This window comes from Macrosteles quadrilineatus, unplaced genomic scaffold, assembly GCF_028750875.1.
Source record: "Macrosteles quadrilineatus isolate MER2022 unplaced genomic scaffold, UCM_ALF_1.0 Scaffold_8__2_contigs__length_117827958, whole genome shotgun sequence".
Taxonomy (NCBI): Eukaryota; Metazoa; Arthropoda; class Insecta; order Hemiptera; family Cicadellidae; genus Macrosteles; species Macrosteles quadrilineatus.
In genome coordinates this window covers 78,690,104-78,708,288 of record NW_026542601.1, presented here as the reverse complement: position 1 = coordinate 78,708,288, position 18,185 = coordinate 78,690,104, and the positions used below count along the sequence as shown (strand labels likewise).

Below are 18,185 nucleotides of genomic sequence, written 5' to 3'. Positions count from 1 at the left end.
GGTAGCAAACTTCAACGAGAGGCAAAAGTACACACATTCGTAAACCCAGTTATAAGTGAACTTCTGGGTTATGGCCTTAAAAAGATTTGGTTTGAACTAAATTACCTAGTTGTAAGGTGACTTTGAAATTAATACACAAAATTACTTGCAATTATAACTTATATTTAAGATAGATATGATTTGACAATAACAATGTTAAAAAACAATCGGTACTTTAAAAGTAAACTTTTTTAAAATAGAAAATATAATATGAACCAACATGAACAAGAAAAATAATAATTTTATTCACAATAAGTTATAAATTATTGACATGAGAAAATTATAAAGTAGCCTAAACAAATTAGGCCAATTGTTAGATAAAACTGATATCTGATATCATCTACTAGCAATACATAGACAAAACTTCCTTTTAAAGTAAAAATATTTTTAGAAACATGCAATACATATGTATATATATATATATAAGAACACAATAAAGTATTTAGAATAATAATTCTGTAATCATAATCAATGATCATAACATAATATTTACACATAATACTTTGTAAAAAAAAATAGAAAGATAAAATTTTTAAGATAACAAATTATGATTTTAATAGATCAGGTATGCCTTTGTATTTGTTTCACAAATCGACAATGGATAGTTATACCGTGTTTCTGCTTTTAAATCTATACAGCTTTATTAATCATTACAAAAATCAATAGGATAGCCTATTGTCAGTCTATTATTTTCTTACATACCATTCACTTCTTGCACTCACCTACGCAGTCACACAAACTCAACAGATTCAGGGTTGGTGGGAGCTTGGCCATACAGAAGTTTTAACTCTTCTTGTATTCGATTCTCTCCACCTTCACCTCGTCACCCACCAATTGATAAACATACGTTACCACAGTTGTACTCTGGATATCCATCAAGACAAAGGAAGGAATGATTGATGTATCTAGAGGATTGTAGGCCCCAGTGGCTGATCCAGGGTTGATGTAGAACTTGTTGTCATGTTCGTATGCTTCAAACTTATGAGTGTGACCCGATATAAGGATATCTACATCTAGCTGTCTTTGAACCAGCGCTAAAGACTCAGGATCTCCCCAAGGGACCACCTGATGGCCATGGCATAGGCCAATTCTGAATTGGCCTACTGTAACCACTTTCTGTTCTGGGTAGTTCATGTTCTCATCAAAATCACCTCGAACAACATGGACATCACTAGCTAAGGTTTTAAGATAGTCAAAGGACTCCTTGGTGCACAAATTTCCAGTGCACAAGATATGTTGAATGCGTCCTGGCACAAGTAACTTTTTAAACTTACTTGGAAGACTGCTGCATCTATGGGGAATATGCAAATCTCCTAACACTAACACCAACATACTTGCACTACTAAATCAGCTTTAGTTAATCGTTTACTTGACAAACTACAAACCTTAGTAAGTTAATATGAAAGTTACTAAAACAACTTATCTGGCTTCAGTAAAACAACATGATTTGAATGAATTTACAATTTCAGAAAGCGAAGTGGCGATATTTGCCGACTAAAATGACAACTACCTTTCTGCAACCACCTCAATTTATGACATTACAGTACGACGACGACGACAACGTAAAACACCTGTCAGAGACGCAGAGAGTAAGGAATCTATTTACAACAGAAGCCAGTGAGTGGTAGGATCGAGTTTATATTTATTTGTTAAATCTATTTTGAGCCGTTCACAAACAATTAAATAATTGATCATTTTTAATTGTTGGTAATGACAAATTCGAATTATAGCTCAGTGACAAATTCTGGGGCCCTATTTTTGAAATGGTTGACTGTTGAGTTGAGTGTCGAGTCATTCTATTTCCAATCGTTTCGTATTTTTGAAACGGTTGACGGTGGACTTATACAACCAAAACTACTCAACACCTATCGAGCTGTTGAGTGGAGGTTGACTGCACTTTATTCTTCCTCTCTTTCGGCAAAAATTACTCTTTTTGAGACGACGCCATATTGTTTTGTTATTGCTTTAATTTACTAATTGCGATTTAGAGGTTATGTATTTGTTGTCAATGTATTAGCACCCAATTATGCGATTGTTTTCTGTAGAATAATCGCATTTTAATTTTATTTACTGTGTCAATACTAGACTATTTAATCAAGGGTTTTATTCTTGTTGGAATGTTTTAAATAGACTAGGCATACTAATTGAACTTATTATAAGATAATTATTGTTATTAGACCTATGATTTAAGGTTTTAAGATTGTGGTAGAGAGAAACAATATCATAGTTTGTTTCAATACCATTCACCTAATAAAGGGATCAAATTAATTTAAGTTACGATATGCTTTCAGTGCAATGGCAAATAGCCGCTTTAACCTAAATAAAAAACAATTAAAAATAACATAAAACAAACCGATGAAGGAAACTAAAATAAGGTGATGTGTTCCGAAATAGAGACGAAGAAAGCAAATAATAATGTACCTATTTAGGATGAGTGTAGGACCTAAAGTAAAGTGCAGCCTATGCCTAAACTTATAATTAGCTACACCCTAAAACAAACATCCATAGTAAATTTTATTTTTTATACTTAAGTTTATTACTTTATTTAGTTTACTTTAGTTAATTACTTAAGTTAAGGTACTTTGCAATCACTAAGATTAAGCAAGACATAACCTCAATCTCAATTTCTCAAGAACGGAGTTGACAGTTTACCTCAGTGTCTCGAAATATGGCAGATTGAGATTGAGATTAGCTGCCAGATTTTAGAGTAAGAAGAGGTTAAATCGAAGTCCGCAAGAACTCTGCATTGTGATTGGTTCAAAATGACGTCATCTGAATTTTTGACGGTCGTATGCTCCACATTTCCACCACGAGTCTCTCAACTAGTGATTCCCAACTCGCTTCCCAACTGTTGGGTTTCAAAAATACCAAATCATGTTGTTGGTTGAGTTGAGTGCTGACGATTGACTCAACTGTCAACCATTTCAAAAATAGGGCCCCTGATCTGATATAGGTAAATCATCTCCTTAGAGGGTTTCTCCCTGTTTAGATCCACGACTAAAGGTCGGCCATGGGTTTTATAGTGGGAACTGAAAAAAACTTTAGGAAAAGACAATTGTTTTTTCCGATCATGAAAATTCACCATTAATAAGGTAAATTAATTAGGTGGGTGATTATTCATGATGATACGTAACACGGCCTCTGATTTAATTCGGTTAGGACCGTTTATTTGAGAACGTCTGTCAATTCAGTACGGCAAGTGCCCCATTCTGAACTATGGGCAGCTCGTCCCAGACGACGAGGCCGCCCACCTTTAACTCCAGGCCGCGGTGTTCGAGGTGGCAACACTGTCAGTAGTCCTGTTACAGCTGTTTTTTTGTTGGCAGCTAATGTGTATTTGTGTGTTTTTTTTTATTATTCGAAAGCTTAGTCACTTTTTATGAAAACATTGACTCCATTTTAAATGTACGGAAATAAATTTTCAATTTATATTGTTTTGGTTTAAAATACTGTATATTTTATTTTCAATCCTTTAATAAATTTATATTCATAAATTTTAATTAATAATACGTGGTTAAATGAGCAGTTGTCGTTGTTACTTGTTTGCCATGTTAGCTTATGGGACGTCTGGAATGGTCTGACTCTTTTTAACAGGACTACATGCGACGTTGCCAATTCTATCAGGCCGCGTCCTGAAGTTAAAGGTGGCCTGGCCGTGTCGAGGCTCGCTTGACGAAGAATTTGCGTTCCCTTCGTGTCAGTGAGTGCTGTTCACGCAACTGACATAAAGACTTTGCCATCTTTCCGTAAAATATTGTAATCAATCGTTTTTTATAATTTTAAGTAACAACATACTCTATGGCTTGTTTCTCTAGCAGTTAGCCAGTATTGACAAGTCAAAATGACAGGCGAGACGTAAACGTCAGAGTCAGAGTCACTGAGTCAGACAGACAGAGTGACAGAGACAGAAACACAGGACGAAAACGCGAATTTGGTCTTTGGTTGTGAACACAAAGCCTTTAGTTTTCGAGTTTTGGGGACTGATTGTTATTGTAAGGAAGAGAGTTGTGACAAAATATTTAATTAATTTTTAAAAGCAACAACGAATACATTGCTTCGAAAATGGAATTTGATTTCAATGTTAAAAAATTTGTGCGCGAGGCAGGAACGGCCCTTAGCAGGGTTGTACAGGTAGGTTTTGAGATAAATTTATGTTATTCTCATTAAAGCATTGATTTATTTTGCATCGGGCTGGATACCCAATAAAAACCCCAGTTCAAACTGTAATATTCTTGGCATAGTTTTCGTATCCTTGTTAACTTACTGACCAATACTTTGTTAAGTCTTTGTCCTAACCCAGATCTGAGTTAACTTAAGGGGTTTTCTAAATGCATAAATTATTAAGTTGCATCTCCTGATATGCAAATTCCCTCTAATTGCATATTTTAAAGTACCTTATTATTCAATTCAACTTGTAGGCTTATTATGTATTACCTATTGGGATTGGGACTAGAAGGCCGAAGTTACCTGAACGAGCCACTGGTTCACTCTAAACACGTTCAGTGCGGCATACCTTCAAACAGGCGCTTGCGAATGGCGGCGAGGCCCGGGCGAAGCCCCGCCGCGCTACTGAATCGGTGAACGCAATTGGCATTCAAATATTTCAGTCTGATTAATAAAAAAAGAGCAGCGGTGATTGTGCTGCGTTAGCCCGAGAGTGGACGTAGTTCACTGAATCGCCCAAAGGTAGCAGCACTGCCTGGATCCGTAGCCAGTGTCTTTGTAAAGTGGCTCGAAAAGAGAAAATTGCCGGAACCGGGACAAAAGCATTGCCAGACGGGATTTTACGGGAAATTTTAGTACCAACCTACACCAGACTAAAGCTTATATTCTAAGCTACAGGCTGGCAATGATTATGATGTTTCCCGGCAATGGCTGAGCTCACATTGAAGCAAGGTTGTTGGCATTGGAGAAGGACGACATTTCCCGCCCCACGTCAGTGGTGCTGGTACCGCGGGGCGTGAATTCCCGCCCCTAGCACTGAACGTGTTAAAGAACAGCGTAGGCCTATCAGAGTTTGGGGTGCAACAGTAATTGTTAGAGCCATAAGCGTACATTCTATGACAAAACTAGACTTGCTATCAAAATAGAACCGACATTACTTTTAACTTGAGTTTGGTTTTAAGCACTCTGTTTTGTAGTACCGCTAAGTTAACTAAATTCATAGAAGACAAATAATCGTTCTTTTTTCCCTAATCCTCTTTGCTACCAACGGTCTTGTAATTTAGTTGAGGTTTAGCCTATCTAACTTATCTTGTAGGCCTTGAAACTAATTGGAACAATGCAAATTTCAGCTTACAGAAGAAAAACTAGGTACGTCGGAAAAAACAGAACTCGATGCCCATTTTGAAAATCTTGCAGAAAGATCTGACATCACAAAGCAGTACACTGAGAAACTACTTCGAGATACTGAGGCAGTTCTCACTCCAAACCCAGGTATACTGACCAAACCTATAACTACCGGTAACTGATGAATAGCAGTAGGCTAGACCTAAATGGACCTTCAACTATTGAACCACAGAGGATTGATTTTTCAAACTCTTTAATTGCTTTCATAGTTCATTAAATTAGACCTAGGTACTATTTGTTGTGATTTTTCTATTTTCTGTCCTTGGACTACTAACTTACAGCTTACCACAATTGCACATTATTGAGGAGGATGTATAAAATTGTGAAGGGTCACTAAAGAGTAAAGCCGCATTTACATGAAGCCAGTTGGCAGGCATTTGGTCTCCTTCGGGTTTCTTGAAACACCAGAGGCAGGTAAACTGCCTGTCTATTGGCCTCGTGTAAACGTGGCTTAAATGACTTTTTTTGGTCCTAGGACGCTAGGCACGAGCCCAGGATTGTTTTTCACATTACTTCAGGCTAGACATAGGGGTTGCGGCATTATCACTTAGATAAAATTCATTGGTGATTTGGCGGAATTTGAACCCGAGACCTCAGGAACCTAAGTCCCGCGCTCTACATCAGCCACTACACCAGCTCGCTCCCCGGCTTAAATGACATTAAGAGTTCGGTTTGTAAAAACACTAGCGTACTGGGTAATCACTGTCTGTCGTCGGACATCTGCAAATATTGGATCTAATGTGCTAAAATAAATGTGATATGATTAGGCTGAAAATTTAGCCTATGTAATACATTTTGAACGTTTAATACAGTACCCTAATTTTGCAAGCAAAGTTTAATAATCTTAATATTTAATAGGGTAATAATTGAGATATGGCCTTGGATTATGAATTAGGAATATTAACTTTTTTGTGCTTACAGATTGTGTTTTTTCAGGTTACAGAGTGGAGGATTTTCTTTTTGAAAAGATTGATAAGAAACGTCCCAATCGGCTGAGTAACCTAGAATACTTAGGGCAAGACATGATAGAAGCTGGCAATGAATTTGGCCCCGGAACAGCTTATGGTAAGATATCATTGTATGACTATTCTAGGTAGAGTTTGCTTTGTCTGTCGTAAAAGAAAACTTCTTTATCGTATTTGTGTAAACTAGAAACCATCAGGATTGTGTGTAGATTACTCAACAGAGTGGTGAGTTTTGATAGGTACCGGTACTCTCAAAGAGGGACCTCACATTTAGAAAGTTGCCTCACAAACCATCCATTCCGTTCTACACATTGACATTCAGCTTGAAATACGCACACCACTGTCTTGTTAATTATATTTTGTTGATTGCAGGAAGCTCATTGATCAGAGTCGGTCAGACGGAGCAGCGGCTTGGTCATGTAGAGAGAGACTTTATCTCATCGTCTCACCATTGCTTTCTGCTGCCCCTCCGCAAGTTTCTGGACGGCGAAATGAAAACTATTATCAAGGAGCGGAGCATCCTGGAGAGCAAAAGGTACGAGAAAAATGTCTGAAAGTTATTTGGTCGTAATGACATCTCAAAGATTGTGATTATTAATTATAGTGTTTTGTGGGTCACAAAAGTCGCTAAAATCACAAAAACCAATAAATCTTTTAAAGCTAGTTTTATTTTGTCTTTTTACCAACATTTTGCATCAGAGGTAAAAAAACATTATCTGCTAAAAAGAAAAATTTTGTTGTAGGTAATTAGTGTATTTTAAAGATATGCTTAACAATTAACTAGTTATATTGCTCATTGTTTATAACATTTTAACCGGGTTGTACTCAGGTTATCAATAATCAGGTGGTAACATGAATTTTCCTCCTTAGACTGGATTTGGACGCTTGCAAGAATCGGGTCCGAAAGGCGAGAAGTATGCTTGGCCAACCAACTGTGAGTATCCAAAACAAATTGTATCACAATTTCATCTTCTAATAATTATTTCCAATTTTGAACAAGTTTATTTGTTAGGATTTTTGTCGGAATGATAAGATTCCATCCTTACACAAGTAGCCTAAAACAAAAAACTTAAACGTTTTTTTTCTGTCGTTAGCAATTGGCTAAAAATACTGATTTTGCCATCGTAATGTACTTAAACTGTGATTAAATTAAGAAAAATTGCATTGATAGACAATGTTAAGTACTGTATAGTGTAAACATGATTAGTTTTTGTATACTAGACACAAAATTGAGACATGGATAGCAGTTACTGTCCTTAGCTGCTTCATTACAACTGTTGTGTGTTGTACTTTACTGTTACATAGGCCTACATATATTTTCCAGTTATTTCCAAATCTGGGACCAAACCAAGCCTCTCCATCTTGTATTCCTCTGCACCATCTGCCATCTTCCTCTTCTCCTATACAAAACCCTCTTTACTTTACTACCCAAATTCTTCTTGGTCTTCCTCTCATTCTCTTTGCCTCCATCGACTCAATTTTTCTATAAATTGAATCCTCTATTCGATCTGTCCATCCTCATTTTGCTTTTATAACCTCCTTCATGGACTTAATATTGCTTCTCGTTATCAATCATTAAATTACTCCCATGGCTCTTACCCATCACGATAATTTATCACGTTTATATCATATATATCATTTAGCTTTTTAACAGATTTTTGTGATAGTAGGCTACTTACATAATACATGTACAGTACAGATTACCGTCCCCTGAGTACAGTCATGATCCTATGTGTTTGTAGTCTCTTGTTATAATAACTTGTTTCTTTGCTTATTTGCATTTTATGTTTATGCTACTAAAAGGAAGGGCCAAGTCCAGAATATCTTCTTGAGGTGGTAAGTTTATATGGATTTTAGCTTGAAACATAATGATAATGTTAGGTTAGAAAGAGAAAACTAGTTGTATGATTTGACAGAGTGCCCATTGCCCAATATGTTATTGATGTTTATTTTAAGTTTTTACGTACATTTTATTGATTTTTCTTTAATAGTTGATCGTCATGTTTGTAAAATACATTGGATAAGTCTCTGCAACTGCAGAATATGTTCTCGAATTTGTGGTAACTGCAAAATATGTTCTCGATCTCACCATGACCTCAGAAGATGTTCACAATTTCGTAGTAACCTCAGAAGATTCTCATTGCCATGACCACTCCGAGCTTTAATATTCATCATCGCTGAAAAGTCTGCAAAGGCCAAAAATATCACACACACAAACTAACCAATTGACGACGTACTGACGACAGTTGTTGTGTGACAGGCAGAGAGAGACTTGCGAGTGGCTCAGTCAGAGTTTGACAGACAGGCAGAGATCACCAAGTTGCTGCTAGAGGGAGTGAGCAGCTCTCACACCAGACACCTCCGTTGTCTACATGAGTTTGTGGAGGCTCAAGCCACGTATTACGCTCAGTGTCACCAAGTCATGGCAGATCTGCAGAAGGAAATTGCCAGGTAAGATAACAGTCCCAATTATAAATTGGAAATTTGTCTTATTTTTAACTTACTAAAATTAAAAATATCTCTAAAAATAATTCTAACAAAGGGCTGAGGATGTCTAATAGTTTCAGGTCAGGTCAGGCCAACATTGTCAGGCCGGAAACAATCTTTGGGTCAAACCCGACGCAATTTGATGTTTAACGTCTGAGGAGGTTCGCGATTTTGCCACTATCATGAAAGATGTTCTCAATTATTGTATGATAATGGAAGATGTTCATAATTTTGCCCTGATCACAAAAGAGATTTATGATTTTGCTGTGACCGCAAAGAAAACATGATTTTGCTTTAACCGTTCTCGATTTTGCTATGACTGTGGAAGATGTTTTTGATTTTGCTGTGACGGTGTACAATGTTTACGATGTCACCGTGACTGAAGATATTCACAATTTTGCGGAGGCCGTGGAAGATGTGCACATAATTACATCGCTATTGCGGAAGATAAAGTGCAATTTTGCATAAACCAATCGTAGTATTGCAATTATTTTCCAAACAATACTTTCCATAGCAACTTTTTTGTTTGAGACACGAAGACTAAAAATAAAAATGTTTGATTCGACCGGACCTGACTTTTAGGTTAAAATGTCTGGCCTGCAGACCCCTAATTCTATTATTAATTTATTTAATTCTTCTAATCTGTTGTATAAAGGGTTAACTCAGTTTTTAAAGAGGGTTTGAACACAGTTTGTAAAGATGTCTATCACTATCGAGAGCTAAAATATATTCTTTTGATGAAGATATCAAGTTATCTGTCACAACTCTTGACTCCTCCTTTCAGTGGTCATTCAAAACATCAGTGTCAAGTTTGGAGTCCTTTTATTGCATTACTAGAATTATCATATCTCTCAACTAAAATTTACTCAAGTAAGATCGCTGCTCTTTATCCTGTTTTCATACAATAAAAATGTTCTAATCTTATAAACCAAACTTTAATAAAAACTATTAACTTATAACTATGGTCAGCATTGTTTGTTATTAAATGAACAGAAAGTAAATAAAAAAAATACATCAAAAAACACTTGGGAGTCAACAGTGGAATGTAAATATATTTCACGTGTTAAGTTATCAGAAGTGTTTTTAAATTTACTTTTTTATCAATTGTGTTCTAAGCAGCAGACTTTTGAAAATGATCCACAATTGTGTCTGGGTTTTTCTCAAATTACTAAAAGTTCTTAAACGTCATCAAGATCAAGTTTTAACACAAGTTTTCTTATTATTATTTAAAGCTGTTATAATTAGTATCAAAGCTCTCTAGTTTCAAAACTTTAGTGTGTTTGTGTTGACGACATGGTTGTAATGTAGTGAGCGGAAGCCGAGTCCCATTGTCCGGATTAACAGTGAGGAGACGGACTTTGGTGCGGCTTACATTCCTGTCTCGCTCCAAACTGATGCGTACGCCTCTGTCTTTACCCTCCATTTAGCATGCGCTTGTATAGCTCCGCTTTTTAGAGTAGGAATCTATCCGGTAGTGCCATCTTGAAAGCTTGAATGAATGAAGGAAAATGTGCTTTATTTTCATAATTTGAAATAGGCCCACAAATATCTAGCACAGGGAACATGCCCATGCGCTACAGCAATGACCTCTACGTTGTCTACCAGCTTGGCACGACTAAAACTAAATCTAACATAACATTATTTTAACAACAGATTAATACACAAAATGAAATTTAACATCTTTCCTTGGGATAAACAATTTATAAACATGATTTAAAAGTTGAGAAATAAAAAAAAACAGTTTGTCTATTTACACAGCTATGTCAATTAGTTTTGTATAGCGTTAAGATGGTAAAAATCCATAATTGAAATTTTTTTTAAGAGGGTTTGTTTTTATTAAAAAAAATATTGCAGCTTTAAGCGATAAACTTTTGACTTTATTTAATTGGAAACATTTATTCAAATTTTAATTTTGGAAAACTTTCATTGGCGACTCACATTCAACTAACTTTTAGATTAAACAAATCAATTTGGTGTTACGTTCATATTAAATTAAAAATAAACGCAGAATCGTCTTTCAACATGAATGAGTGTAAAACATAGTAGAACAATTAACCTTCTATAGCTTCGCTTTATAGTGTAGGAAATCATATGGTAGTGCAGCCATGGAAGCTTTGATTGCAGCAGTTTTAGTGGATTCTCAATATAATTTTAATTTTACAAGGTTGGGAATAGAAAGTTTTGACGTTGGAAATCTGACAAGTGGTCAACTGACCAGTAATCTTTGTAGACTAAACAAATCTTAAAAAACCTTTATATAGAAGAAAAACTGAACATCACATTTCCAGGATCATCTTTTAACTTAAGTAAATAATTTACACCCTAAAATAATAATCTTTCCATTCAAAAGCTTTTTAAAAATCATATATGCTTGTTTTATTGGATGTAAAGTCACAAACTTAAAGGTTCTGAAATTAATCCTATAAGATTATAGTTAACTATTTTTTTCCCTTAAAAATTTCTTATAACGTTTCATATGTGGCCAATATTATTGAATTACTGAGCTACCATTAAATGCCAAAGTTGCAAACCCGGTTTTCATTCTCTTATAAGCTAAAATAAAGATTTTGCAACATTTATGAAAATCAGCAGTCTCACAGATGAGGGGGTCATAGTCTCAAGTCAAACCCTCGTGGCAATGAGCATTTATAATTTAAAATAATTTAAAGAATCTTGCATATCTATGCAAATGTATTACATTAAGTTTTTTAAGCTTAAAGAAACAGTAACATAGAACACCAATGCTTTTGAAATGGTTTTGTAGTTTGCATTTGGTATGCAAAAGAACACATAGGCCTACTTAGAATAATAAAACACTGTACAATTATTTGTTCTATTATATTAGTTTATCCATCATATAAATAGTATTTAGCCTAGTACTTTTGTTTGAAACTGTTAATTAATTAGTTTCGAATAAAAAATTGCACTTATGTTAATTTATATATTGGTCATCAAATAATTAGTTCATAACCATCCACTTTTTCTTGTATGTTTTTTTAAAACTACATCTTTTAAAACTGAACAAGAGCTAAAAAGTCAGGGGTCTCAGCCCAGGTCTGTTTAAAGTAGAAATGTAGTGGTGTCCAGTCCACCCACCAGCGCTTTCTACATCCAACCACTTTATACTGCATTCAGAGAGTGTTTGGAGTGACGCGCCTCCCCCAGTCTAATGGGACTGTGGGTTGTAGCCTATAGGAAAACATAAAGTGTGACAGAATTAGTCATCGCAAAGTCTAGTTCACACGAGTCGCTTGCCAACAGTCTAAACATAGACAGTTCTTAGAGTTTTGATCGCAATGACAAAATGGTGAAAGAGGTTGAGGGGCTTTTAACTAACATTCCAATGTCAAATTAGTTACCTAAGAGTTTGAATGGATTCAAGTGTTGATACCAATTCCAAGGCTTCGCCACTGTGAGTTCACTGTGAACCGGCCTGACCCTAACTTCACTCCCCCAGCAGCTGACGCTTCACTCCAAACACTCACCGAATGCAGTCTAGTCTTAGTCTAAGCCACTGTGTCAAGGTAAGGGTGAAACGTCTAGCAGCAACCTTCAACTGACAACGCGTTGATGGCAAAAATTGTTTTATATTTTTATAAAATTGGTTGCAAAATTCTCCCAATTGTGATTCACACATTGGTTTTATCTGTTAAATCTAATTTTAGTTATAAAACAGCAAAGAATCGATTCATCTTAATAAAAACACCAGGATTAGATATAAAACTATCCAAACTGAAAAGTAACGTATCTAATTTTATTGCACGTGTTTCAGCATGTCTGGAGGCAAGGTAAATAGCAGCCCTGCCCAGTCTAGGGCAACCCCCGCCAACTCTGCCCCCACCAACGGGGGACTGAGGGCACGGGTGTTGTGTGACTACGATGCTAAAGACAGCTCGGAACTTAGCCTCATGACAGACGAGGTTAGTTAATGCATCCTGATATCCTGTTTTTACGAGAGGTTAGTCAACGCATACTTTATCTTAGAGAGGCAATGGAAATTTACTCCTTAGAATAACCAATGCATTATATCCTTTGACGAGAGATTAGTTAATTCAATACAGTTTTAGGTTTAACCTCAGTGAGCTCCCATTTTCCGTGTGTGAAGGTTATTTCAGTTTTTTTATCCAGATATCACAATTATCATGATACGTAGTTGTAATTTTATGCTATTTAACACTCATTATGATGTAAGACAGTAAGGCTCAGACTGTTTGATCTTGGTCCTCAGGAGACAACCAAATTGTTGAACTAGCAATCGATCCCGATGCGTTGCAGCATTTAATCTTTAAGGCAAGATTTAACTAAGCTGGACTTTTGCTCGCTCTGAGTTGTAGCCACAACAGTTGGTTAAAGATGGTTTGCTATGTATCCAAACATTGCACATTATCCTCATTAGTTCAACAACACAATCATCTTCAGTAGATTAAAATTCAACAGACTATTTAAACTTTTTACGACTTTTTGTAAGGATAGCAAACTTACTGGAATGGGAAAAAGTACAAACTGGCACAAGTGTACAAAACATTTGAATATTCACTAAGGATAGATACTTTTCTTTGGGTCCAATATGGTGGCAAAATACCTGTAAACCTGAAGAAAACTCTCTCTTCCTTAGTTGAAAATTTTGTCAGCAACAGTAAAATATTATTATGTTTTTTGTATGTAGTGTAAATTTGTGTGCCTCTTGTGCCAGTTTGGACTTTTCCCCATTCCAGTAAGCCTGCTATCCTCGCAAAAATCCTAAAAACCCAGGCCCTTGTGCTCTATGTTAAATTCTTAGACTATATTAATTGTATAAGCATTAGCTCAAGAAAGGCTCAGATTTTTTATTGATCAATATGCCAAGATAAATTAGCATTACATTATTTAGTCACAAGGAGTAAATCTAATCTGCTTATTCGGATGTGTAGTGTTGTAAGTTGTTTAATTTTAAGGTTATAACCGTACACAAGATTGATGGAGAGACAGACTACATGATGGCTGAACGAGGCAACCAGAAAGGGCGAGTGCCGACTGCATTTCTCGATTTGATCAACTGATCCATCCCCAAATACCAGAGCATCGACTTGAGGTAAAGATCAGTGAAACTTGGTTTTAAAACACTTTGGAAATAAGATGGTTTTCTGTAAATTAAGCAGTGGTGTGCCCGGGATTATTTTTCACATGAAACTTCAGGCTATACCTAGGGTTTGCGGCATTATCTCAGATAAAATCCATTGTTGATTTGGCAGGATTTGAAACCGGGACTTCAGGGACCGAAGTCCCACACTCAACCAATAGAGACCAGCTCGCTCCCCCAAATCTACTAACTCATGTACAAGTTACAACTTACAAAAGTTGCTTTGTTTAACGAAATTAATAGTTAGTTATTGAGGTTGGTTTTACCAATTAATATTTGTGTGTTATTTTCAGTGGGCCGTGAATACTGCGAAAGCGAAGAAGGCAACAATGCTTGGTTAACCTTAAGCATTTTGTATCTATTAGTTAAGATTTATTTTTACGTTCAGATAATTATTTATATTTTAGTATTTTATTTGTTATTTATAATTGTCTTCCTTGATGTGTAATAGTATCTGTGTTCAAAACCCGTTTTAATCTTTTAAACAATACTGTTGTGTTATTACTTATTAATTTAGTTAAAACTACTTTTATACAGATTTTTTATGTGTTTTACAAGTGTGTTCCTTTATGTTAATCATTATAATCGTGGGAAAATATTAGTTGGAATTAATTCACATTAGTTTAGATATTGTTGATTGCTATTAAACTACTTCTAGAAACTGTAATTAGGCTGATGAGCAAGTTAGTAGAAACACTGTTTTTAAAAAATCCCAATAATAAGCCTAAATATCTTATCTAGTTTTCCCTGCCTAAATGTATCTGTAAACATTTAGTCAACAAACAAACTGGAATGTAAGGATTACCAGCTTCATTTCTTGAAGTTTTAGCTCATTTCTCCAACACATTGTTGGATTCTAGCTCATCAGTCGAATCTTATTACAGACTTAAACTATTGGGCTACTAAATGGCCTTTCGCAGCACGAATCTTATATATTATAGAATGCCACTTTGTTGAATAACCTAGAGTTAATAATAATACCTAGGATTCTTCCTAAAGTTTTGTCGGCCTTAAAAGTGTAGACTAGGCCTAATTTATTTATTTGTGTTTTTATAGACATAATTACAACTTCACCTGGTTGAAAGTTTAGAGAATAGTACGTACAGCGTGGGTTTTTTGGATTCTCACCTGGATCAACATTGTGTGTTTTACCTAGTTGGGGCAGCGAAGCAATTGATCTTATAGAAAGATCAAATTTAACAGCTATCCAAGGGTAATACAATAATACAGTAGAGTTGTGATCTTAGTTTAAATGCACCTCATCATCGTTAAATATAAATAATTAAACCAGTATTCATTTTACAATTTAAAATGGGTAACCTGCCTTTAATCACTGTTAAAAATTAAAGTTAAATAGATTATTACCACCTAAACTGACTGTTAAATTCAAATGATCTTCACACTCTTCCCTCCCTAATGTTCAGCTTAACGAATGCATCCAAGTGAGGTTTCTTCATAAAAAAATATCATAAATAATGAGTTTTTATAGAGTTTGAAATATGTTTTAGTAATCATGTGGTATTTTTGAATTATTTCTTGATCAGCATTGTCCGTATTATTAAATGAATGGAAAGTAAATAAAAAATATGTCTAATAACAATAACACTTGGATTCGCCCCTACGAGGGTAGTCCTGTAATCCAACTACTCAGAGGTCACAGATTGTGGATATTTATAGGCATGATCTGTGGATGCCATACTCCATGGTGTGGATTAACGTTCACACTAGTGAGTACTACGACTATCCGTAGTACTAACCTGATAATTAGACCAATTCGTAAATTACAAGGCAAAATGTGGTTCAGATTCTACTATAAACTGTTGGTCCCTTAGCTGCCATTGGCTATATGGGCTATTAATCAACATTCCTGTTTAAGGAACATATCAGCCTTAGTAACAAGACTACAAGATCGTGCCACTCATCTCCATTCGTACTTGGCTTAAAATACCTACCTTGGTATGGTCGCCATTTCAGATAAAAGTATTGGGTCTGATGATGATTGGAGTGTTCAATCTAAATTGATCACCTCTCACCATCTTTCATTTATATTTACCATCTTATGATTTAAAAGTATAGGTGTAGATATAATACGTTTCATGTGTTATTATACATATTTTTTATTTACTTTCTGAGGTATTTTCGCGAAACCAATGTCACTTTATGAACAAAGCAGAAATACATTCCAAGAAGAAAGAGTTTCAACTATGTTGACAATATGTTAACTTTAGCGTTAAAATAAAAAAAAAATAGTGATAGATACCTATAAATTTAAACGTTGTCATTATTGACGTTACATTGTTAAAACAGTTGTTAAACTTTGCCTTAGTTGTCAATGTAAATAGATGTATATAGTTGTTATGAAATTCTGTAGTCAATTAGAAATAATTAGTGTCAATTTTAAAAATTCTAAAGGTAAAACTTCTGCCATTTTGTTTCAACCAGTTTTTTTTACAATGTGTAACCTAACACGTTTTTTTATTTTTAATATCTAGTTTAATTTATCTAGCCTTATCAAGTTTAATGTTTTACTTTTGCTTTTCCAGAAACTAAATGAGAACGTAATAAAAAATGAAAGGGGATGTGATTATTACAAATATTAACTCTTTTGAAAATCAATTAAATTTATATTGGTTCTTTTTTCTTGCATTAGGAAAGCTCTTGCAACACTTCAAGGTATCCATGTGAAATACTCAAGCTTGTTTTCTTAGCTTTGAAAACTTTGCCTCATAAGCTTTACCGCATGTAAGCAATAATAATTATGAATTAGCTGGTGTATAATATTTCTCTGTATTATATAACTGTGTTACGAGTGTTAAATCACAATAAATAAAAGTAATATTTTATGGTGTGAAATTATTTCTTATACTTTTTTATCTTGGTTGTCAACCTAGTATAAGGATGAATAAACCATTGAATGACCATTTTGCATAAAAAAAATTATATTAGGTTTACTGTTTTGCCTAAAACATCACAAACGGCCTTATAAGTAATTCTGGTGCCTGATTGAAATGTGCTCATTCACTTGTTCGATGTTTTCTTAGCAGTTCATCTGTGAGCTGCTCATTGTGGTGTCTCGCACATGTTTGTTGGTTGGTTGTAATTTGTCATGGTTTTAATTATTGATTGAAACTGCAATATATTAAATGTAAATTTATGGTAAACATGCTCAGGTACAATTATGTACTCTATTTCAAGAACAAATTCCTAACCTACGATTATTTGAAAGGACGGTCATTTACTCAGATTACAAATTTTGCCTGGGTATAGCCAGTGAATGAACCATTTCAGCCATTAACTGGATTTCGATGTTCAGGTACATGTAAGTATGTTTGCCTTGAATAAACTAGTATCATCAAAGCTGTTTTCTGTCAACACAAAACTAAAAATATACAAAACTGTGATTCGTCCAATTCTGCTTTATGGTTCTGAAACATGGACTCTGGACAAAAGTACTGAAAAAAAAACTCGTCACCTTTGAAAATAAAGTACTAAGAAAGGTTTTTGGACCAACAAGAGAAAATGGTGAATGGAGGATCAAACATAACAGAGAAATTAGAGACCTTTTTATAAAGCACCAGATGCTGTGGCGGAAGCAAAAAGTCGACGAATAAGATGGCTCGGGCATGTGTTAAGGAGAGAAGATGATGCATTGATAGAAAGTTTGGAAAGAGAACCCTGTTGGAAGAAGACCTCCTGGGCGTCCCAAAATGAGGTGGAAAGATGAAGTGTCCAAAGTTATGAGGAAGATGCTGAAGATCGGAAGAAATGGAGGCATTTAGTTGGCGAGGCCGAATACCACCTTGGGTATCGATGGCCATGGGAGTAAGAGTAAGTAAGTAAGGTACAACTATGTACTCATTTCAAGAACAAATTCCTAACCTACAATTATTTGAAAGGACGGTCATTTACTCAGATTACAAATTTGGCCTGGGTATAGCCAGTGAATGACCATTTCGGCCATTAACTGGATTTCGATGTTCAGGTACAATTCTGTACTCATTTCAAGAACAAATTCCTAACCTACGATTATTCAAACGGGCAGTAATTTACGGATCACAAATCTGGGTATAGCCAGTGAATTACCATTTCAGTCATTACCTAGATTTGGATCTATTTTCTTCATCGATGTTGATGACGATGTTTTCCGATGGATTAAGTGATTGCTAGGAAACACAAAATCTCATCAGAAATCACGTGGGTACACTAATATAACCAACATTTGATAG

The 18,185-nt window shown here is 35.2% G+C and overlaps 2 protein-coding genes across 4 annotated transcripts; one reads left to right on the top strand and one right to left on the bottom strand.

The window, feature by feature from the left end:
• Window positions 1-260: 260 nt before the first annotated feature.
• Window positions 261-1,574, bottom strand: LOC129000740 (vacuolar protein sorting-associated protein 29). The gene has a single exon (XM_054427721.1). It carries the CDS (start codon window positions 1,369-1,371, stop codon window positions 823-825), a length of 549 nt encoding a protein of 182 aa, XP_054283696.1. The 5' UTR covers window positions 1,372-1,574; the 3' UTR covers window positions 261-822.
• Window positions 1,575-3,942: 2,368 nt separating this feature from the next.
• Window positions 3,943-16,801, top strand: LOC129000850 (endophilin-B1). Of its 3 annotated transcripts, XM_054427896.1 has the most exons (11): window positions 3,943-4,170; window positions 5,334-5,475; window positions 6,325-6,453; window positions 6,726-6,888; window positions 7,224-7,287; window positions 8,157-8,189; window positions 8,614-8,804; window positions 10,149-10,238; window positions 12,613-12,760; window positions 13,775-13,911; window positions 14,253-16,801. In XM_054427896.1, the coding sequence occupies exons 1-10, from the start codon at window positions 4,102-4,104 to the stop codon at window positions 13,877-13,879; spliced, it is 1,134 nt and encodes a 377-aa protein (XP_054283871.1). In that variant the 5' UTR covers window positions 3,943-4,101; the 3' UTR covers window positions 13,880-13,911; window positions 14,253-16,801. The 3 variants fall into 3 exon arrangements, with proteins under 3 accessions (XP_054283871.1, XP_054283872.1, XP_054283873.1); XM_054427897.1 differs by lacking the exon at window positions 8,157-8,189; XM_054427898.1 differs by lacking the exon at window positions 10,149-10,238.
• Window positions 16,802-18,185: the final 1,384 nt, after the last annotated feature.